General features: G+C 57.2%; 2 protein-coding genes across 3 annotated transcripts in view; one reads left to right on the top strand and one right to left on the bottom strand.

The window, feature by feature from the left end:
• Positions 1-2,823: 2,823 nt before the first annotated feature.
• On the bottom strand, positions 2,824-13,057 carry KDELR1 (KDEL endoplasmic reticulum protein retention receptor 1). Its single transcript, XM_059045786.2, has 6 exons — positions 12,314-13,057; positions 9,776-10,350; positions 9,008-9,108; positions 8,591-8,749; positions 4,576-4,828; positions 2,824-3,561 (listed from the first exon to the last, which is right to left on the bottom strand). The coding sequence occupies exons 2-6, from the start codon at positions 9,864-9,866 to the stop codon at positions 3,527-3,529; spliced, it is 639 nt and encodes a 212-aa protein (XP_058901769.1). The 5' UTR covers positions 9,867-10,350; positions 12,314-13,057; the 3' UTR covers positions 2,824-3,526.
• The window catches only part of GRIN2D (glutamate ionotropic receptor NMDA type subunit 2D), a 34,396-nt gene continuing 23,031 nt past the window's right edge, over positions 10,971-22,335 (top strand). The window contains exons 1-4 of one of the 2 annotated variants that reach the window (XM_067018324.1): positions 10,971-11,057; positions 13,004-13,267; positions 16,452-16,942; positions 20,657-21,276. In XM_067018324.1, coding sequence (XP_066874425.1) covers positions 16,478-16,942; positions 20,657-21,276 — 1,085 coding nt within the window. In that variant the 5' untranslated portion in view covers positions 10,971-11,057; positions 13,004-13,267; positions 16,452-16,477. Of the gene's footprint in view, positions 11,058-12,024; positions 12,117-13,003; positions 13,268-16,451; positions 16,943-20,656; positions 21,277-22,335 lie in introns of those variants that run through there. The other variant, XM_059045734.2, reaches the window with a different exon arrangement.

Below are 22,335 nucleotides of genomic sequence, written 5' to 3'. Positions count from 1 at the left end.
AAAACTGCCCTCTGTCCTTCTCATATGTGTTTCTCTCCGGTCCCTCGAGTGGCCAGGGGAGGGGGGAAATCCTATGGGGTCTCCTCAGGAGTCTCTGTAGCGGGTCCCATTTCCATCCCACCTCCTGCACTCTCCCTCTGGGCGCCACCTTGATAGCTAGGGGCGACGACGGAAGTGAAACTCTTTTTTCAGGCCTGTGACACAGCGAGCCCTTTACTCCTTGCACTGGCCACGGGAGTGAGGCCCGAGGTGCCCCACTGTACAGCCGAGGAAGCTCAAGGTCAGAGACAAGATGTTTCCGCCCGTGGAGAGGGCTCTAAGGAGAACCAGGGCCAACGCTGGGACCGGCCCTGTCTCCGAGGCCCACATCCTTTAACTCATCCCAGATGACAAGGGACCCACTCAGACCCATGCCGTGGGAGGAGTGGTTAAAGGAACAGGGGATGGTAAGTCCATGACTGAGATCGGGAGAGATCCTTATCTTCAAATATTTGAAGGCTTGTCTTAGGGAACCCCAGAACTAATCGGGGACTCGTGCTTGGGCCACAGAACGCTCCTGCCTGCAGGGACCCAGCAGGTAACTCCCGTGGGTGAAGTACCCATGAAGCAAGTGGTGGGTTAGGGGCCGAGTCTGGGAAGGGGCAGCCTTCACTCAGCACCCAGCGTTCAGTACCACAGCCCGGGGGTATCCAGAGCAGCGCTGTCCAGGACTTTCCCAGTGGTCTGGCGGTTAGGACTCCATGCTTCCACTGCAGGGGGCACAGGTTCGATCCCTGGCTGGGGAACTAAGATCCCACATGCCACGATGCAGCCAAAAAAAAAAAAAAAAAAGATAGAGCAGCGCTGTCCAGTGGAAACAAAGTGTGAGCCATGAGGGGCAGCATTTAAACTTCTCAGCTGACCACGTGAAGAAAAGTAGAATGAAACAAGTGAAATGAATTTTCATATATTTTATTTAACCCAGTATATCCAAAATAGGATCATTTCAACATGTCATCAGTATAAAAAATTACTCGCCAGGTAGCTTACATTCTACTGCACTAAGTTCTTGAAATCCTTCGCCTATTTTACAAGGACAGCACATCTCAATTTGGGGTCGCCACATTTCAAGTGCCAATGGTCGCCGTACTGGATAGGGCCGCTCTAGAACCTTCTAGTTTTTCTAGAACAACCGGACATCCATTTCTTTTTGTGTGGAATGAGTTGGCAAGGAATACAGAAAAAAAAAAAAAGCTTAATGTTATGCTGGCCAAACCAAACACACCCACACAGGGGCCACAGTGGCTGCAGAGCGTTCGTTTACAAACTGGGAAAAGCAACGTGAGTTGTGGGGAGGCAAATGTGGGCTCCGTGGTCCCCTTTCTTGGGTTTCCTGTGTGGCAGTGCTCAGTGCTCAGGGTGCAGAAAGAAGTAGGCCGTGGTCCCTGTGGGCACCTGGAGGAAACGGCAGGCACGCGGTGGAGTGGGCAGGTTTCCGGCATGGGAAAGAGGACCCAGAGCTCTGGCACTTACTCCGTCACCAGCTGGATCACCTGGGACATGTCACTTAATCTCTCTGGGCCTGAGCGGGGCTGGCTGTCAAACTAGAGACTTGAACCAGATTTAGATTTAGCTTGATGGTTTGAGGGCTGCGCTCAAAGAGGTGCCCCCTCCCGACCCTGAATCAACCCAAAGCAGCCCTGCTTCTGCATTTTCCATATGAGGCTTCTGGACAAATTCCTCTAAACAGAAGGTCCGTTGCCTTAGCTTACAAGAAAGAGAGAAAAAAAAAAACCTTTGACAAACTCCACAGCAGTGGCTAAACATACAGGATCCAGCGGCAGGAAGCCAGGGTACCAACCCCACCTGTGCTGCTCACCCGGCTAAGCCTTGATTTCCTAAGCAACAAAGTGAAGGTGCTCTGAGGGTCCCACAAGCTCACCCGTGTAACGCACCTTGCCTGGCGCTTATGAAATGCTCAGAAACGCCAGCTACCTGCCTCCTGAAGCTTCCAGAGCCATCCTACGGGAGAATTGGAGGCGGCTAAGGAAGGTCTCAGCAGACATCTAGGGCATTTGGCGAAATCAGGGGACAAAGCTCCAAAGGGTTACAAGGGCCAAGCAAGTAAACCAAGTGAAGGAAACAGGCCAGGTGTGAAGCCAATCTGGAGGGAAACATGGAAAAGATCTGACTTTCCTTTGAACTTCACAAAACCACAAAACAACAGCGTCCGCCCAGTAAGAGATGGTATCAACCCCTGAGCCAAGTCCTGGCGACTTGGTGGTGGAGGGAGGGGAAGCTCACGTCCCAGCCATTCACTCCAGCCACCTGCTGCCACCCAGACACGAGGACCCGGCATTGTCAGACTGATGGGGTTTTTTTCAAGAGAAGCCAGAAACCCCGATTTTAATGTGAAAATCTGTTTTTTAGAGGCTGGCAACCAATTCCATTTTTTTTTTTTTCTTTAAATATAAAGCAGTTCAATACAATACAAAATGATGGGAGGCCGGGGGCTGTCCCTTGGTGACTTCCAAATCACAGGCTCTTGGAGGTTGTCCTCTGCAACCCTTAGATTAGGGAGAATTGTCAGGGAAGTTATGTGCCAAGATAAGAAGAATCTTCGAGATTTTTTTTCCTCCAAAACCTCTTCCCTGGTGGAGTCATGAGGAGTCAGGGTGCAGCTCAGAGTCTCAGGAAGCCCAGTTTCTCATCTTCCTGCTCCTCCCAGGCCTGGATCGCCTGCGGATGGTAGACGGGATAAAGCAGAAGCAGAGAGAGGAGCCGGGGTGCTGGGTGGACCCCACAAACACCAGAGAGAGGGCAAGGAGTAGCAAAAGAGAGGCATCATTTTCCTCAGTTTATTTCAAGAGAACAAAGAATCAACCATCAATTCTGTACAAAAACGTGGCCATAGAGCCACGGTGACCCTTGGGCCAACCCCCTTCCCATGCGCCCCTAAATTGCCAAAAAACAAGGACATGACCAAAAAACCCAAACTCTGGAAAAAATTATTATGAAAAATCAGGGGAGAACTTCCCTCCCCTCTTCCCTCTCCCCAATGCAGAAGTTTGGGGGGGGGCTGTGTCCATGGCAACGGTGGGAGGTCTGGCAGGCGGGTGTCGGCAGATTTAGTGTTTGGCAACCAGTGGGGCCGAGGGGTTAGGATCCAGAAGGAAGCCAAGGGGCTCGGGGGAGGGAAAAGATCTCCAGCCCCGCCGTGCCCCACGGGACACTCGAAAACAGTTTATAAAAATTGGGGGCAGAGAGTAGAAAAGAAAGGAGTCATCAGAATCAAAACCTAAATAGTGGAAAGATTTTTTTTTTTTTTTCCTTCTCTAAAAGGCAAAAAAACTACAAACAGCCCAGGTCCTGAGCTCCCCCAAGACTTGGGTCCTCCGCTGCCCCCTGAAACCCGGCAGGAGCAGGGCTGGGGAGTACCGAGAGGTGGGTTCTTAAAAAAGTTCCCCTGGACGAGAAGGCTCTTCGTCTTTCGTCGCCTTCCTCTGCCTCTCGCAGCTGCCCCGGAGAGGGGTGGCGAGGACCAGGGCTACGCCGGCAAACTCAGCTTCTTCCCCTTGAGGACTGGGAGGAGAGAAAGGGGGGCGGCAATGACCAAGGGGTCCCTCACGGAGGGGACAGCCTCCCACACCCACAGCAGGGGCTTGGATGCTGGGCTGGGCAGAGATGCGGGAGGGGCAGCCCCAGGACTCCAGATTATCAGCTGGGGGTGGGGCCGAGGAGGCCCCATTTCTCCTAACGCTGGCTGCTCTTCTTCCATCCTGGAAGGGCTGGAGGCCTTGGCTCTCGGGGCGCGCTGGGGTCAGAGGGCCTGGCAGGCCTGGCTGGGCGAGACCACCCGCTTCTACCCTCCCAGCCTTAATCCTCAGGGGGCGTGGCTGCCTTCAGGCCTCTGTCCTCCTATCTCTCCTCTTCCCTTCACTCTGACTGACTGAACTTCAAAGGTCTTTGCTTTTAACCATCATCTCTAAAAGGCCTCCCCCACCACACCCCCTCCATGTAAAGTAACCCCCTCACTCTCCACCATCGTTCACCAACACATCCCTGGTTTCTTTCTGTCACCGCCCTTCTCAGTGTCGCCAATCATCTCTCTTGTTTATTCACCACCTCCCCGACTACAATACAAAGGGAGGGGAGGGCCTTGTCCATCTTTTCTCCTAAGGTTGTATCCCCAGAGCCTAGCCCCGGGCAGGGACATAGAGAGTGCTCCATAAATTTGTTGGTTGAATGAATGAATGAATCTTGGTGGGCCTGAGTCCCTGAGGGTAAGGACAGAGGTCCGTGAGCAGAGAGGAGGCCCTCCCTTCTCTGAGCGCTGCCTGCCGGGGCCTGGGAGACAGGAATTCTGGATCTGTTACGGGTGTGAGACTGAAAGACTGTGGATCTGGAACCTTGGGGCAGGAGGAGGGCTTAGGACACATTCCAAGAGAGGAAAAGTGAGAGGCCACCCCTGCCCCTCTCTTTGTCCTATCTTCCCTCGAGGGATACAGGGCTGGGGAGATGAAGCTGGGGCCCCAAGGAGGGTGGGAGCTGGGGAAGGAGCAGGCTCCCCACCAGCCGGCCCCTCACGCTGGCTACCTTTGGTGATGTAGAGGTAGAAGAAATCACAGTAGAGGACCGTCTGGACCAGGCCTGCCACGATGGCGATGAGGTCGAAGAAGCCTTCGAAGTGGTAGCGCCAGATCCAGTTGAAGAGATAGAGCGTGCGGTAGACACCCAGCGCAAACAGGTAGTGGCTGGTGATGGTCTCCGCCTCGCCTGTCTTGCTCACCATGAACAGCTGCGGCAGGATGGCCACGGACTCCAGGTAGATGGAGAAGGTCCAGAGGATCTGCGGGGAGGCCGGGGCGTGGGAGTAGAGGGCAGGACGAGGCGGGAGGGGACGGGGCCGAAGAGAAGGGTGAGGATGGCAGACATTGTGGTTACAGGTGCAGTGACGGTGGAGGGTGGGTGACAGGTACCACGACGCCTGCCGGGCACTCACTGTGTGCCAGACACCGCTTTCCTGCCCCACCTGTATTCTCTCATTTAATTCCCACGATGACCCCATGAGGGAGGTACTATCATCAGCATCCCCCTTGCTTTGTCGTTTTGTTTTTTGGTTGTGCCGCAAAGCTTGAGGGATCTTAGTTCCCCGACCAGGGAGGGAACCTGAGCCCCGGCAGTGAAAACACCAAGTCCTAACCACTGGACCACCAGGGAATTCCCAGCATCCCCTTCCACCGATGAGGAAACTGAGGCGCAGAGAGGGTAAGAGACTTGCCCAGGACGTGGCTAGGAAGCGGCAGAGATGGGATTCGAACCAAGGGTTCTAAGCCAGTGTCTGTGAGCACTTTGCAATTACGCCTCTCCCAAGGGCGGCCCAGGTTGGGATCTTGGCTGTGAGATGTCCCTGCTATGAGATCTTGGGCAAGAGACCCAGATTCTCGGAGCCTCTGCTTCCTCATCTCTAAAATGGGGATGATTTGGGGAATTCTTTGGCGGTCCAGTGGTGAGGGCTCCGTATTTTCACTGCTGAGGGCCCGGGTTCAATCCCTGTTTGGGGAACTAAGATCCCACAAACCACGTGGCACAGCACCCCCCCCCCCAAAAAAAAGAGGATGATTTTCCTGCCCTGGTAGGGGTGACATTCAATGTGCAATCTTTAGAGACATAAATCAGACTGTGTCACTCCCTGGCTTAAAACCCTCTTGTAGCTACTTCTTATCACATCCAGAGTAAAACCCAAGTTCCTAACCTTGGCCTTCAAGGCCCTCCTCGATCCAGCTTCATCTTCTACTCCCTCCCCTCGCCCTCCAGGCTACAACTACCTGGGCCTTCCATCTGGTCCTCCAACACACCATGCTCCTTCCTGCCCCAGGGCCTTTGCACTTGCTGTTCCTTCAGCTCTTCCCCCAGACAGTCACATTCTGCCTCTTCCACCTCCTTCCAACCTCAGCTCATCAGTCGCCTCCTGAGAGAGGTCCTCCCTGACCATCCTTCCCCCTGGATGGTCACATCCCCTGTCTTATCTTCTTCCTGGCAGCTCTGACCAGACTGTGAGCTCCATGAGGCCAAGGAGCCTACATCTTGGGCACCCTGTGGGCCCAGCGCCTGGCCCAGTGCCTGGCACATATTCGATGCCTGGACGAATGCATGAGCGATTGGAAGCAAGGTCCCCCAGTGCTTGTCACAGGCCACCATTTAGGGAGCAATAACAAGCATCATTCGTGAGCAGGACAGGGCATCACAGGAGGGAGAGACGAAGAGCTGGCAGACAGCTGTCGGCCCCTTTTCAGTCCTCAGCTCCCTGAAAGTCCCACCTGGGGTGACTTGTGATCTGTAGACCCACCGAAACCTCCACTCAGACAACAAAGCCAGCTGGCAGGTGTGGTTCCTCCTGGGCTGTTTTGGTTTGTGGGAAGGAAGTGGGGACCATCAGGATGTACTCTTAAGAACTGACGTTTATATAGCATTTACTACATCCAAGGCACTGTTCTATGCACCTTATGGGTATTAACTGGCTAATGCCTTAACCCTATGAGGTAAGTCCTATTGTTATCCCCCTCATACAGATGAGGAGACTGAGGCCCACGGGATCAGTAACTCGTCCAAGGCCACACAGCTAAGATGTGGGAAACAGATTCCTACCCAGGCAGCTAGACTTCAGGGCTTGTTCCCATAATTACTCAGAATCCACCAGCGAGGTTCTTAGTATATCAGGTTAGTTGAGGCTCTCGGGAAACATACCCATTAAATTGATACATACTGATTGTTAGCCTTGGGGAGTAGAATCATGACATAAGAGGAGAGAGAAGGTCTGTTGCATTTTACTTTATCTTTTTGTGACGTCTGAATTTTTAAAGAATTGTTTTCTTCTATGATTAAAAAATAATTTTTCAGCATGCACCTATTGATAGCATGGGCTTTGAAAGCAGGCAGACCTGGGTTCAAATTCTGTGAGGTCTCCCCTCTGAGCCTCACCTCAGTCCTCCAAGAAACAGGGATGAGGCTGTCCACTTCCCCAGGAGGCCGAGGGGTCAGACGGGATGATGACGGATTTGGAATGGCCAGCTCAGAGTAGGACACACAATCGGTGCCAATACTTTGCACAAGTGATCTCCCCTGCTCTGAATGAGGGAACCATACAAGCTGGAGTCAAGAATCTTGGGTCAAAAAATAAATAAAAAATAAATAAAATAAATAAATAATCTTGGGTCCTGGTCCGGCCTCCTCCACCTGGAGCAAGCCCCACTGCCTTCCCCCAGCCTCGGTCTCCCCATCTGCAAAATGGGCCCAGCTCCGTGGGTGCTCCATGCAAGGTGATGCTGATGATAAATTTGCAAAGTCCAGGCCCTGCAGCCAAGCTTGGGTTTCCTGCCACAGTGCAGTGCAGCCTCCCTCTGACATTTCTGGGACTCCTGGGTCAAAGTCACCCTCAGTCAGATTTGTCTAGCCTGCAGGGTGCTTTTAGAAATAGATCTGGAATCTGTAGCCAAAATTGTAAAGTGAGATCCCTCAGGAAAACTCCTGAATCGTGGCTTGTGTTGAAAACATCATCACATCTCGCTGCTCAGTGGCGGCTCGCAGAATCTTAGTTCCCCGACCAGGGATCGAACCCGTGCCCCCTGCCTTGGAAGTGTGTAGTCTTAATCACTGGACTGCCAGGGAAGTCCCAGGGCCAGCTTCTTACAAGGCAGGAGTGAGTGGTCCTGGGGGAGGAAAGACTGCTCTGAATTTGATTCCTGCCAGCCCGAGGAGGCAGATCACAGATTTAGCAAAGGCCCTCTCAAAATTCCTCCCAGGAATTTGTACAGGTCCCACTAAAATGCCATGCAATAAAAACCATGACAGCTAACGTTTAGGAGTAAAAGGATCCACATGGTCCTAAACACTGCAGGCACTGAACAAACGAGGACCGCACTTCCTACCTACTGCCAGACACTGTGCTTTACCAATATTAACCCCTCATCAAAGCCTATGAAGTAGGAACTGATCATCCCCATTTCACAGATGAGAAAACTGAGGCACAGAGAAATTACATGACTTGCCCAAAGTCTCACAGCTGCTAAGTGGGCTTCAAATCCCAGTTCTCTGGTTCTAGAGTCTCTGTGTCTAACTACTGGGTGGTGCTCTCTAATCTCAGTAAATCCTCACAACGACCTGATCTCGACTTTACAAATAGGGAAACTGAGGCACAGAAAGGTCAAGTTCCATGCTCAAGGTCATGTTAATAGAAAGTAACAGATCCAAACCCAAGTAGCCTGGCCCCCCAGAGCCCCATTCCCAACTCCTGAACTATTCATTAGGCCAGTGACTTTGGAAGAGTCATTTCAACTCCCTAAGCCTCAGTTTTCTCATCTATAAAATGGGGCCGCTGTGAAAAGTAATGAGTTAATGTATGTGAAATGCTGAGAGCAGCGTCTGGCACATAGTGAGTGCTGCTGCTGTTACATTACTATCCTCTGACTCCAGAGCCCCTCTTTTGAACTTTATGCCCTAAAAGAAGGAAGTCTGAGCAAACCCTACAGAAGGAAGCCTCTGAGTGGGTCCACTGTCAGCCGCTGTTCTCCCGCAGCCCAGCCCACCACTACAGACCCTGCAGGTGGCCTACCTCTAGAGGGGTAAAGTCATGGTTGACCAAGAACGCCAGGATGGCCGTGGGAACAACGAGGAACTCCACTCGGAACGTGTCGTGGTTCCCATCGTAAGTGGCTTTGAACTTGCTGTAAATCATCCAGACCGTGGTGAAAGAACAGGCGATGTAGACCACCTGTCGAAGGGGAGGATGAGGAGGGTGCTTCAGCTCCAAGCACAGGGTCCGAGCCCCCAGTAGACTTAGACCCAGCCCCTCACCCCCTCAGACCCAGGAGTCCAGGCCCCCAGCCTCTCCTCCCTCAGGCTTAGCAGTCTGGACCCCTAGCCCCCTCCTCCCTCAGACCCAAAAGTCTGGGACCCACATTCCCTCCTCCCTCGGACCCTCCCCGGCTCCCCCCTCGGGAGGGCCCGGCAGGTTAGGAAAAGTCTTTACCTTCATGCACGTGTTGTAGAGTGAGATGTAGTTGGTGAAGAGGTCCAGGTAGCGGGCAGTGAACACCACAGCAAACAGGACCTGGCTCTTCCCCGAAATCCCTGTGGTCCAGAGAAATGGGGATGGGGGAGGCTGAAGGGGGGCTGCACGGCCAATTAACCGAGGCCCAGGGTCCCGGGCGAGCCAGAGGGGTTCTGGAGTGCAGCTGTCCCTGGAGGCCTCCCCAGCCCCGCCGGCCTAAGCAGGGCCCTTTCCCACGGCCCACAGCCAGGGGGCAGCCCGTCCCCAAAGCTACTCCAGCCCGAGGCTCTGTCCCAGGCTAGGCCTCGTGGCCACCTCCGGACCCCTCAGGGTCCTCCCACAGTCCGGATCCAAGGTGGAGCCTCGAGAGGACCCCACTTGACCTCAGCCCTCCGGAACAGGTCGCCTACCTCCCGCTCCCTTTCTGGCGGCCACAGTCCACGTCACCAACTCCCAGCCGCCTCCCTGCCTGCCACAGCTCCCTGTTGCCAGCCCTGGGAACCCTAAGGCCACCCAGATAGGGGCCGGGGGAGGCTGAATTGGGTTCCTGGAGCCACCCCCACCAAACTGGATGCATCCCCAGTTTGGAGAAAGGAGCTGACCCCCTGGTGACCCCGGACCTGGAAGGGGGATCCCCAGCAAGCCGTGGCGGGGAGGGACCGTCCCCCTATGCCTCCAAACCCTTCCCCGAGTCCTGGAATGTCTCCCGCAGTCTCCCCCCTTCTCCGGCCCCGCTGGGCGTCTCACCGGCACACGAGCGGGACTTCCAGATTTTGAGCAGCAGCAAGATGATGGCTAGGAGGTGGGAGAGGTCTCCCAGGAATCGGAAGAGATTCATGGTTGAGGGGATCTGGCAGGGCTGGGCTGGAGGGAGTCAGGCTGGAGGGGGGCTGCCCCCCGGGGCTGCTGTTCTGGCCGGGCGGCTGGGCTGGGGGGCGGGAGAGGTGCCCTCGGGTGGGCTCCGCTCCGGGGAGGGGGCTCTGGGCGGGGGCGCCGAGGCCGGAGCTGGTGGCCGAGCCAAAGCTAGGAAGAGGGAGGCGGGCGAGAGGGGGAGGAGTCCTGGCGGGAGGCTCCACCCCCGAGGGCGGAGTCCCGGCTCTCCGGCGCCCCCTACCTCGCACCTCCCCGCTTGCAGAGTTGGCTCCGAATTTACCCCCGCAAGGCCGCCTCCTAGGAACTTGCGGGGTCGCTGGGATCGGAAACTCGCAAATCCGGCACCAGTTCCCCCAAGCAGTCTGTGCCTCTGTAAAGGTTGCAGCCCAGCCGCACAGATTCTGCCCTTGTCAGCGACTCGGGAGGCAGGTCTCTTAGCTTTAAAAATCCTAGACAGGGACCCAGAGGCTGGCTTTTCAGGGTCTTCCAGCTCCAATCCACTCAAAAGCCAAGAGAGCAGCCCCCAGTCCCTCTCTCAGACTCAGAAGTCTGGGTCTCCAGCACCTTCATCCCCCAGGAGCCAGGAGTCCTGGACCTCAACCCCCTCCTCCCCCAGGACCCAGGAGTCCAGGACCCCAGCCCCTCCTCCCTCAGACCCGAGTCTAGCCCCCCTTCCTTGGGACTTAGGGTCCCACCCAACAATCTTGTGTCTCAAGCATCCTAGACCCAGGAAGCTAGATGCACAATCCCTTCCTCCCTCTGGGACCCACAAATTCAGGTGCCCCGTCTGTTCTTTTTCAGAAATGTAAGGCTTCACTCCTGCTCTCCCAGACCCTGGAGTCAGCAGCCCACAGCTCTGGCTCCAGCCCCTCCTCTGGAGCTGCCCCCTCACAGGCACACATACACCCCTCAGGAGCCCAGGTGTCCTGCGCTACACTCCGCCACAGCACTTTAGAGAAGCGCTGGGCTTAGCCTCTCTAGCAGGAAGGGCAGGAGCTGGACAGCTGGCCTTGAGGGCCAGGAACAGTCTATGTCCGGGGAGGGGGGTGGGAACAGGCTGTGTCTAGAAGGGGACACACACTGCTCTCCTCTTGGATGTCTGAGTACCCACGGGTGATGGACGTCAGGGTCCGTCAGTAAAAGAAGGGGTACAGAGGTATTAGTTTCCTCAGATTGCTGGATGGATTGGGTGCCTGAGGGTGACATCCATCAGTCTTGGATTTGTGGGCCGCTGAGGGTGGTTTGTGTTAAGGGGTCAGTTTGTCTGAGTGCCTAAAAGGGACTCAGGCCTGGAGGAGGGGGCCCAGATTACTGGGTAGCAGTGGAGAAGGGAGCTAGGGGCTTGGACTCCTGGGTCTGAGGGAGGAGGGGCCGGGGGCGGGGACTCCTGGGTCTGAGGGGGGAGGGGCCGGGGGCCTGGACTCCTGGGTCTGAGGGGGGAGGGGCCGGGGGCCGGGACTCCTGGGTCTGAGGGAGGAGGGGACTGGGGGCCTGGACTCCTGGGTCTGAGGGAGGAGGGGACTGGGGGCCTGGACTCCTGGGTCCTGCAGGAGAAGGGGTCTGGGGACTTGAATTTCTGGGTCTGAGGAAGGAGCGGGCTGGGAGCCTGGACTCCTGGCTTCATGATGGAGACCTAGTTTGCAGGCCTGGCCTTCCGGGGCAATAGAAGCCAAAAGATGGGTCCTAGCATGGCGGAGACCAAGTCTGGGAATGGCCTCCTGCTTCACAGCCTCAAAGTGGGGAGGGGGCAGAGGGCGGCAGCCCCTGGGCTCTGGAGTCCAGGTCCCAATCTGATGTCTCAGTGCCGGGGGCCTGAGTCCCTGCCTGCTCCCCACCCCTTCCTCCCCGTTTTATTTGCAGCCCCTCACTGTCTTGTCCCAGGAGGAAGGCAGAAGCTGGGAGCTGGGGACGGGGGTGGCCCCCTTCCCCAGCCCTAGCAGGAGGAGGGGTCCCCAGGGAGGCCAAGAGGGGGGGCTGTGGGTCTCCCGGCAGGGCGGACGGGGACTGAATGTTAATCACATCCCGAGCGGGTGTGTGTGTGTGTGTGTGAGAACAGAGCGAGTGTGCGAATCCCTCCCGCTCCAGCTCCTCCAAGCTGTGGCCGCCGCCCTCCGCCCACAGCCTCCCACGGCCACCGGTGCCCAGCTGGTGGGGTGTGGGCCCGGGTGGGTCCGCCCGGCCCCCAGGGATCTCTCGCGCGTCTGCCATCTGCCCGGTGAGGATCTGTGTGTCCGGGTGTCTGGGGCTGGGCTGATGGAGGTGGGGGTGTGTCTGTAAGGGCTGCGGCGGCTGAGGGAGGGAGGGAGGGGTCTGTCTGTCTGTCTCGACCCTGAGCCACCTGCTTGGGTGTCGCGAGCCCCCCCAGTTTCCTCCCTCCGAGCCCCCCCCCAAACCCGGATGGATGGTGTGTACCTGGGCTCTGTTCCTCCTGCCTTCGTCCGGCCGGGCTTCTGGCGTCCCCGGCTGCCTGTGTCCTCCTGTCTGTCCGAACGGCCCCTGACGGCAGTGGCAGCCCGGCCCCATCAGACCCCCGTGTGTGTGTGTGTGTGTGTCTGTGTGTCTGTGTGTGTGTGTGTGTGTGTGTGTGTGTGAGTGTGTGTGTGTGTGTGTGTGTCTCGCTCCTCAAGCTCCGGGGGTGTTGAGGGGAATCCCAGGGAAGTGAGGTGGTGCGTGTGTGTATGGTGTGTGTTTCTGCCTGTATTTAAGAGTGGGGGAACGGGGGGGGGTCGTCTGGAGGTGGCCAAGCGAGGAAGGGGCGAGCAGTCCCCCCGACAGGCAATCTTCCGCCCCTCAGGCACACACACACACACACACACACACACACACACACACACACACGCACAAGCCACCGGCTTCAGAGGTGACCCAGACAGACAGACAGACACATACAGAAGCGGGAGGGGGGAAGCGCTAGGGCACAAAGGGGGGGGGATGCGAATGAGCCAGGGAGAGGCGGGACCGGACACATGGACGGGGGGGAGGAGCCGGGGCTGAAGCGGCAGAGGGGGGCACCCCGGGTGGGCGGAGGGGGGATCCCCACGGGGTCGGGGCAGCGAGAGGACACCCCGACAGCCTCCGCAATGTCCGGGGCCCAACTTCCAGCGCAACATGTGTAGCAGCGTCCTCGCCTAGTCTGAGTGGCCGCAACCTTGGGGGACAGACAGGGCAGGACGGACGGAAGAAGAGGAGGGAGAGCCGGAGCCAGGGACGGGCAGGAGGTCCCCGCCACCGCCGCCGCCCCAGGGCCTGCCCCCCCCCACCCCCTCCGCGGCTCCCTGAGCCCTCCGCCGAATCTTCGGGTCGCTGGACTCCGGTTCCGTTCCTGGCACCCTCGCAATACCCCCCACAGAACAGGGTCATGAAAAGGTAAGGCTGGTGTAGGGGATGCAGGGGTGGGGGTGGGAACGCGGATCCCCAGATCTAGGACAGGGAAAGTTGGCCAGGGGCCTCCGGGAAGGATGGGGATTGAATGGGGAACAGGGGTCTCTGGGGGGCTCTCTGCCCCCTATCTCCTTCTCCCTCTCTGGGCCCTTTTTCCCAGGTCTCTACACCTCAGGTCTCCTAACCCCCCATTTCTGACACTTTGATCCCTCTCCCAGCCCCACACACCTGACGCCCCATCTCCCTCTCTGTCCCCCATCTCTCCATCTCACCTTCCTCTGGGCCCCAACCCCCGGCCCGCATCAGTCTCCCCCCTCGGCCTGTCCTCCTCCCTCTCTCCTCTCCATCTCCCCTCCCTCCTCGGCTGTGAGTCTGCTATTAATACCTCTGCCAAGGACCTTGAGAGCATCCAGGCCCTGGCACCCCTCGCCCCAAGCTACCATCCATCCCCTCCTCAAGGTTCTGGAATACCCTTCTAGCCTCTTCCAAGCAGCAGGATTAGGGTGGGGAGAGAACAGGGCTGGAGGGGGGGAACGGGACGCCGTCTGCAGCACGACGAGAAGGTGGGGGGGGCGGGCTGTTGATCGAAGTGGCCTCTCCTCTCTTCTGTGATGGATGGGGGGGCAGTGATGGAAACAGGGACACACCAGGAATCTCTGCACCCTCCTCCTCCTCAGCTGAGGGACAGGCTGTACTGTGCATAGGACCTGAGCGGGGTGACTCGGGGCGACTGGAGCTGGGGGGGTGCCCAGGATGCTGGGACAAATGGGGTTTGAGGCCAAAAGGGATCCGTTAAGGGAGGAGAGGGCTATGGGCCTGGATTCCTGGGTCCTGGGCATAAAGGAGGCTGGGCAGCCGGATTCCCGAGTAGGGGGCAGGAGTGAGCTGGGACTCCTGGGTCCTGGGGAAGGAGGGGGCCCAACAGCCAGGACTCCCGAGCCTATGGGAGAAGTTGGAGAATACGGCTTCTGTGTCTGAGGGAGAAGGGGGCTCGGGGCTCAGTATCCTGAGCCCCTGATGGGGAGGGGATCGTGGTCTGGACTCTTTGGCCCCCTGGGGATGGAAGTGGGGACGGAGACTCATGAGGAGGTGGAGATGGGAGGCCCAGACAATGTGATCCCTGGGGGTGTAGGTTTGGGGGGTTGGAACACCAGAGTCCCTCAGTGGCTGGGGATACTGCTTCTCTATCTGTACCTGGAGGGGTGGGAGACTGCCCTCCCAGACCCCTCACAGGAGAGAACTGGGCATCCAGCCTCCTAAGAAGGGTGGGGCTGGACCTGCCTTCTTGGGCTTCAGCAGGAATTAGGACCCCGGGGTCCCCAAGGCCAGAGGCCAGGCAGGGGTGAGTCTGAGAGAGGCAGAGGAGGGGCCGAAGGGGTGAGTAGCCACCAGGAAGGGTGGGGAGAGAGTGTGTTATCCTGGGGTGGGGGTGGGGGCGCCAGGCCACAGCTGTGGGTTATTTTGGGGCAGAGGGGGGCTATTCTGAGCACTGATTGAGCCAGCTGCTTGGGGGAGGGCAGCAGAGAGGAGGGGCGAGGGGGAGCCAGGATGTGGGCATGCTGGGAGCCCCTGCCCCCATCCCTAGGGAGACAGTGGCCCAGGGTCCCTGGGAAGGCTGGAAGGGTGTGAGGGGTGAGGCCTCTAGGCAGCGGAAGGGGTGTGGGCCTTTCCCCTACCCTAGCTGTCTGTGGGGTGGATAGAGGCCTGCGCTACCATGGCAACCGGACAGGAGCATGATTGACAGTCAAGAGTGAACCCTTCCTTGTCTGGACCCTCACCCCTTCGAGAAGCCCCTTCTGTAGGCTCTAAATCCTGAGAACCAGGAGTCCAGGCCCCCAGTACCCTCCTCCCTCAGACCCAGGAGCCGGGAGTCTGGGCTCCCAGCCTGACCACCCCAGGCAGCTAGCTAGTATTCAACAGGGACATAGGAAGAGATGCTGTATTGCCTCTCATTTACTAAATTGCTCTGGGCTGGGAGCCAGGGACCCCCGTTCCCCCCAGCTCTCCACAGCTGTGCCCCCCAACCCCGCAGCTCAGACTGGGCCATGACTCTTTCTAGCTCTCGTTTAGAATGGGGGGACAGGGACAGGAATAAAGGGCCAAAAATGGGTTGGGGGTTGTGCTCAAATGGAGGGGTAAGGTCGTGGGGGGCATATTCTCTCTGCAGGATGCCCCACTAATTTCTTTTTCTCTCTCTTTCTCTCCCCCCACACACCTGACCCCTTTTCCCTTTCTCTTTTTTTGTTCCCCTTCACTTTTTCTTCCTTTTATTTTTGATCCCTCCTGCCACTTGCCTTCCTGGCCTTCCTTTCATGTCTGTGCTGGGCGCCTCCCCGGCGGGGGTCTTGCTCTTTGCCTCGCTATTTCTGTCTTCCTGTGTTTTCTGTCTGCCTCTTCACGCAATCTCTGATTTTGCCTGTTTCTCCATCTCTTGTGTGCGTGTCTCTCGGTGTCTGTGGGGTCTCTGTCTCCGTCTTCCTGGGCTTCTTTCCATCTTCCTCTCTCTGTCCAACTTTCTCGTTCCTCTTATGTCTCCCACCTTCCTTCATCTATCTCTGCATCTCTCCTGCCTCTCATTCCCTCCCTGTATCTGTCACTCCACCTTATCCCTCTCTGCCTCTGTTACTCTGAGCCTCTCTATCCCTGTCTGTTTCTCCTTCCATCTCCCTCCTTCTCCCCGTCACTCTCTCTCCCTGACCATCTCTCTGTGACTGTTTTCATCTCTTCCTATCTTCCTGGGTCTCTCTGTGCCCCTGTTCTGATCCCATTTCTGTGGGTCTGTTTCCCATCTGTCCTGTCTCATCGTCCTTCCCCCTTCCTACCTTGTCTATCTCTTCTCCCTACCACTGTATCTTCTCTGTCCCCATTACCCACCTCCACTCCTCCTGTCTCTGTCTCTCCTTTGCTTCTGTATCTCTCCCTTTGCCTCTGTATCTCTGTGTCCGTGTCTCTCCCTCTATCACCCCAACCTTTCTCACTTCTACCTCTGAGTCCCTGTCTCCTTGTATCTCCCCTTCTCCGTGTATCTCTTCCTATACCTTGTCTCCCTGTCTCTGTTTTTCCATCTCTGTGTCTCTCATTCGTGTCTCTCTCTGCTCCCCGTGTCTCCCCGTCTCTGCGTCCCACCCTCCTCCGTGTCGTGCCCCCCCCCGCGTGCCTGCGCGCTTAGAGGCCGCCCGGCAGGGCCCGCAGGCGATGCGCGGCGCCGGTGGCCCCCGCGGCCTTCGGGGCCCCGCTAAGATGCTGCTGCTGCTGGCGCTGGCGTGCGCCAGCCCGTTCCCGGAGGAGGGGCCGGGGCCGGGCGGGGCCGGCGGGCCTGGCGGGGGCACCGGCGGGGCGCGACCTCTCAACGTGGCGCTCGTGTTCTCGGGGCCCGCGTACGCGACCGAGGCGGCGCGACTGGGCCCGGCCGTGGCGGCAGCCGTGCGCAGCCCGGGCCTGGACGTGCGGCCGGTGGCGCTGGTGCTCAACGGCTCGGATCCACGCAGCCTCGTGCTGCAGCTCTGCGACCTGCTGTCGGGGCTGAGGGTGCACGGCGTCGTCTTCGAGGACGACTCGCGCGCGCCCGCCGTCGCGCCCATCCTTGACTTCCTGTCGGCACAGACCTCGCTGCCCATCGTGGCCGTGCACGGCGGCGCCGCGCTCGTGCTCACGCCCAAGGTGCGCGCAACCCGCGGGCGGGGCGGGGGCCAGAGGCTGAGGGGCGGAGCCGGGGGCCCGTCGTGGGTGGGCGGGGTTTAAGGGGGATGGGCCAGCCCTAAGGGCCGGCATCGGGGATGCGGTGGGGACACATGTAAGGGTCAGGTCTAAGAGGCGGGGCTGACTTGGAGGGGCGTGGTCTATAGGAGGAACGGAGTGTACCGGGGGATCATCTAGAAGCAGGGTCTGGGGTGATCAGGCTATGTGAAGAGTTGAGAGGCTGCTAGAGAGGTGAATCAGGGGAGGGGGTGGGATCTGGGGAAGAGGCGGGGCCGGCCAGTGAGGGGCGGGGACTGGGAACGAGAAGGGACAGGCCTGAGATGGCAAGGTCGGAGTGAGGGGTGGGCTCTGGGATCAGCGAGAGGGAGTCAGTTGAAAAGGAATGGGGTTCAGAAAGGGGTGAGGGCTAGAGAAGAGGCGGGAGCCAGGAAGGCAGGAACAGGGACCAGGAAAGAGGGTTATCAGGTACTGAGGGAAAGGGAGATCCCCGGCCAGCTGAGCATGGGGTCTAAAGGTCAACGAAGGAGGACAGAACCATCTGGTGAAAGGACGAGTATTAGAAAGAGAGGTGTCCTAAGTGAGAGGGCGAGGGAGGGGTAGAACCATGCAGCTAGGAAGTGGGGAGAGGCCAGTCAAGGAGGGGGTGAGTCAGGGAACGGGCGGGGCTAGCCGGTGAGGGGGGAGGCCAGGGAGGACAGGACCCCTGCTCTGTACTAAAGGGGCGGAGTCTAGAGAGGAAGACGGTCTGGGAGTGGGCGTACCCAACTGTAAGTCTTGGAAAGCAAGAATCCAGGGGGTGGTCCTGGAAAGATGAAGGCCCCCCAAAGAGGTAGGCTCAGCCAATGAGAGGTCAAAGCCAGGAGCCTACAGGGAAGGCGGGGGTAGAGGCTGGAGCTGGCTGTGGCCTAGAGAGAGGCCTGCCTTCCGAGGGCACAGGAGGGGCCAGCTGGAGTGGACTTCTGGTAGGGAAGGGCAGAATTTGAACAAGCCTTGTGTGCGGACTAAGAAGTGGTCAGCTAAGAGGAGGTGCCTGAGAAGGGGCGGGGCCTATTCAGAGGTGGAGCCAGTGTAACTGAGAAGTGGGACTCGCCTGAGGATGGGGCCACCTGAGTGGGTGGAGCCTAAGTCTCCACCAATTCCCTGCTGTGGGGGCCGGCGGCTTTGTGACTAGATCACTATTGGAGGCTGGGACTCGTAGTTCTCTCGTGTCCAGAGCACCCTGGGAACGATCTCTGTCCAACTTTCTTCTTCTCTTTGGCATGGGGTTGTCCAAAGATATGAAGGCAGATCATCTGCGAGATGAACTTATTACTTCCTGGCTGCCACCTCCTTGGCATACGGAGAGACGTGGTCCCTCGTACCTCCACTGCTGCTTAGAAATGTGTGCCCCTCTGTTTCACTGTCTGCTGGGTGCACACCCGTTGCCTTCTGGGAAATATAGTCCCTTTAGTGTTTCTGAATGGAAGAAAGAGTGGTCCTCACAGCTGCATCTGTGTCCCCATTAAATACTGGGAATGTGGTCCCCTGAGCACACCTCCACCTGCCAAGGGTGAGGGCCTCTCAGTGCTCTCACGGCATTCTGGGAGGCCTCATCCCCTCAGGACAACAGCCCTAACCAGTGCACATTTAACCACAGGCACATGCTTAGGGAGAAAGTACACTTGCTTGTCTCATCGCATTACTGGAAGATTTATTGGCTGATTTGGTGCCAGGGCTGTTTTAGGTTCTGGGGAATACAGTTATGAAAGGTTAAAAAAAAAAAAAAAAAAGACAAGGTCCCTGCTTTTACAGAGCTTGCATTTCGAATGGGGAGACAGAAAAAACAAATAACAGAGAGTGAAATCTGTCCTGAAGGAGAGGCAATGACCGAGGACATGGCTTCAATAGATGGTGGTCAGGGGAGGCCTCCCCAGGGAGGGAAAACTGAGCTGGACCTGAGGACTCAGGAGGGGAGGAGCTGGGGGGGAAAGTGTCCCCAAGAAAGGTGACAGTGAAGGGCAAAGCCCCTGAGGCCAGAAGGAACTTGAGGTGTCTGAGGAAGAGCAAAGAGGATGGGGTGATGGGAGATGAGGTCAGAGAGGCGACGGGAACCAGGTTATGTGGGGCCTTGTGGGCCACAGCGAGGGTTTTGGCTTCGATTCTGATGTAGAATTATTGGAAGGTTTTCAACCAAGAAGGGAGGCAATCCAATTACTATTTTGAAAAGATCACTCTGGCTGCTGTCTGCAGAATGGAAGGTGCGAGAAAGGAAGTCGAGATGGGTTAGGAAGCTGTTGTCATCTAGGCAAGAGAGTGGTAACAATGAGGGCCGTGACAGGGCCTGTAGTGAGGACTGAACAGCTGGGGGTCATGTTTTGAACAGAGAGCCGAGAAGAGTTGGAGATGCTCTGGTTATGGGCCCGAGGGCTGTCCAATAGAATTCTCTGCAATGATGAAGGTGGTCTTCATTTGCTCTGTCACATATGATAGCCACAGCCACGTGTAGCTGTTGAGCGCTTGACGTGTGGTTAGTGCAACCAGGGAACTAAGTTTTATTTAACTTTAATTGATTTTAATGTGAAGAGTCATGGGTGGCTAGTAGCTACCATATTGGAGAGCACAGGAGCCAGTGTTTAAACCCACGGATTTGGATGAGATCACCAGGGAGAGAGGACAGAAGAAAAGACGAAACAAGGGCACTCCTATGTTTAGAATTCTGACTGAGGAAGAGAGTCCAGCAAGGGAAACAGAAAAGGAAGGGACAGGAAGGTAGGAAGAAAAGCAGAGAAGGGCAAGTCTACTCAGCAAAGCTTCCTCCAGTTGGGAGAGACTACCTTCAGCACCCTCATGGCCTGCTGGGAGATGTAGTCCCTCTCAGTGGATGCTGGGAACTGTAGTTCCCTCCCAGGATGCTGAGTGTGTTCACTACAGTAATGTTAGCTGCTGTAACAGATAAACCCCCACTTCTCAGTGGCTTAACCCAATAGAAGGTTGTTTCTCACTCATATAAAATCCAAACAGGTGTTCTTGATTGGAGTTGGCTCGCCTCCAAGCCGTGACTCAGGGACTCAGGTTCCTCTGTGTTGTGGCTCTGTAATCCCCTAGGTTTCTCCTCTGGGGCCTCTGCATCTGCCCTCAGACAGGGAGGAGTAAGGTGAATGGGGGGGAGAGGTCTTTTTTTTTTTTTTTGCGGTACGCGGGCCTCTCACAGTTGTGGCCTCTCCCGTTGCGGAGCAAAGGCTCCGGACACGCAGGCTCAGCGGCCATGGCTCACGGGCCCAGCCGCTCCGCGGCATGTGGGATCTTCCCGGACCGGGGCACGAACCCGTGTCCCCTGCATCGGCAGGCGGACTCTCAACCACTGCGCCACCAGGGAAGCCCTGGGGGGAGAGGTTTTTATGGATGAGCCTGGAACTCAGTCCTGTGGCTAAACATAACCCAGGTCTAGCTCTGTGCCCCAGCAAGGAAAGGAGATGGGTTTGCTGAACGGCTAGTCAGCCTGTCACGTTGAGAGCTGTGAGCTGCCTTTGGCCGTTGGGTGCTGTGATGCCCTTATCAGTTGCTGGGAGATGAGGTCCCCTTTGGACCCCTGGGAGCTGTGAACCCTTCACTGGCCGCTGAAGGTCCCTTATTGACTGCTGGGAGCTGAGGTCTCCATGTGGGGTGGCCTGACATCCTCCTCCTCCTCCCCTGCAGGAGAAGGGTTCCACCTTCCTGCAGCTGGGCTCGTCCACAGAGCAGCAGCTTCAGGTCATCTTCGAGGTGCTGGAGGAATACGACTGGACGTCTTTTGTAGCTGTGACCACGCGTGCCCCCGGCCACCGGGCCTTCCTGTCCTACATTGAGGTGCTGACGGATGGCAGCCTGGTGGGCTGGGAGCACCGCGGGGCGTTGACGCTGGACCCTGGGGCTGGCGAGGCCGTGCTGGGCGCCCAGCTCCGTAGCGTCAGTGCGCAGATCCGCCTGCTCTTCTGTGCCCGTGAGGAGGCCGAGCCCGTGTTCCGGGCAGCCGAGGAGGCTGGGCTCACTGGGCCTGGCTACGTCTGGTTCATGGTGGGGCCCCAGCTGGCTGGAGGCGGGGGCTCGGGCACCTCTGGGGAGCCCCTTCTTCTGCCAGGAGGCGCCCCATTGCCTGCCGGGCTGTTTGCAGTGCGCTCGGCAGGCTGGAGGGATAATCTGGCCCGGCGTGTGGCAGCTGGCGTGGCCGTAGTGGCCAGAGGTGCCCAGGCCCTGCTGCGTGACTATGGCTTCCTGCCTGAACTTGGCCATGACTGTCGCGCCCAAAACCGCACCCACCGAGGGGAGAGTCTACACAGGTGAGTGGGGCTGGGCTGGGAGGGCTGTGGGAAGATTCCTGAGCCTGAGTACCTGGGGTATTTGTGCCTGAGTGGCCTCAAACGGGTCACGTCCCCTCTCAGAACTTCAGTCTCCTTTTCTGTAAAACGAGTGTCATTGGGTCTCCTTTCTGGGGTTTGCAAAAAAGCACCTGAGATGCAGTGAGTGTATTACTATATTTCATGATTCTAGGATGCGCGTTTTTGCATAGTTTAATGTCTTTGAAACCAAGCCGTGTCTTACAATTGATAGCCTACCAAGGTTTCGTGGGCAGCGCATTTTTTTCCTTTGTGGTAGGTAAAAATTGTGACACATCTTCTAGTCGATAGCATCTTAGATTTGGTGAAATACCCTAGTTAGAGTAGGAGCTGAACTTCAGTAACAAAAAGACCCAACAATCCAATGTCCCAAACAAGGTAGAAGTCTGTTCCTCTCTCACTTAACAATCCAGAGATGCACGATTCAGGTGATCATTCAGGGACCCAAGACCCTCCCACCTTGCTCTGCCATCTCCTTTCCACACAGTCGAAGCTGGGTTGTCGGGCATGTCTGAATTCTAGCGCGCGAAAAGGGGGAAAGTGAGGAGGTGAACAAGCCGTTTCCTTTATGGCCAACGAGGTGGAAGGGACGAGCCTTACATCCCATCAGTGAGACCGTAGCCACTGGGCCAGGACTGACTTATTGGTTGTGTACTGCCGCATCCATGCAGATTGGCTAGACATCGATTCTGATTGGGCACTAGCCTGGGCTGCACTGATTGTTAGAGTTTGACTATCACCTGCCCATGCCCTGGGCTAGCTGCAAGGAATTTCGGGGAATGTGGGGAACGTCGATTCTAGCTGGGCAGCTGTGCGCCCAGCTGACACATGATTGTTTTAGAAGAGGAGACCAGGATTTGGTGGGAAAGAGCATCTCCACCCCAGGAAGCTTTGGGAGTGAGAACTTGATGAGTTTGGTGACAGACAGTGAAAGGAGAGGACTTTAATGCTGAAATGAGGATGAGCTGAGCTTGGGAAGGGACATGGGTGGGGAAGAGAGCC

The sequence above is a fragment of the Kogia breviceps genome, chromosome 18 (assembly GCF_026419965.1).
Source record: "Kogia breviceps isolate mKogBre1 chromosome 18, mKogBre1 haplotype 1, whole genome shotgun sequence".
Classification (NCBI taxonomy): Eukaryota; Metazoa; Chordata; class Mammalia; order Artiodactyla; family Physeteridae; genus Kogia; species Kogia breviceps.
This window is presented reverse-complemented; position numbering and strand designations above follow the sequence as displayed.

Bases quoted from the DNA above. Each gene is read 5' to 3' on its own strand.
- KDELR1 (XM_059045786.2), bottom strand. From the start codon at position 9,866: ATGAATCTCTTCCGATTCCTGGGAGACCTCTCCCACCTCCTAGCCATC. The intron at 4,829-8,590 runs GTAGGCCACCTG...GCCTCCCCGCAG, and splicing joins ATGACTTTACCCCTCTAGAG to ATCCTCTGGACCTTCTCCAT. The intron at 3,562-4,575 runs GTAGCCAGCGTG...CTCTCCTCCCAG, and splicing joins CTACCTCTACATCACCAAAG to TCCTCAAGGGGAAGAAGCTG.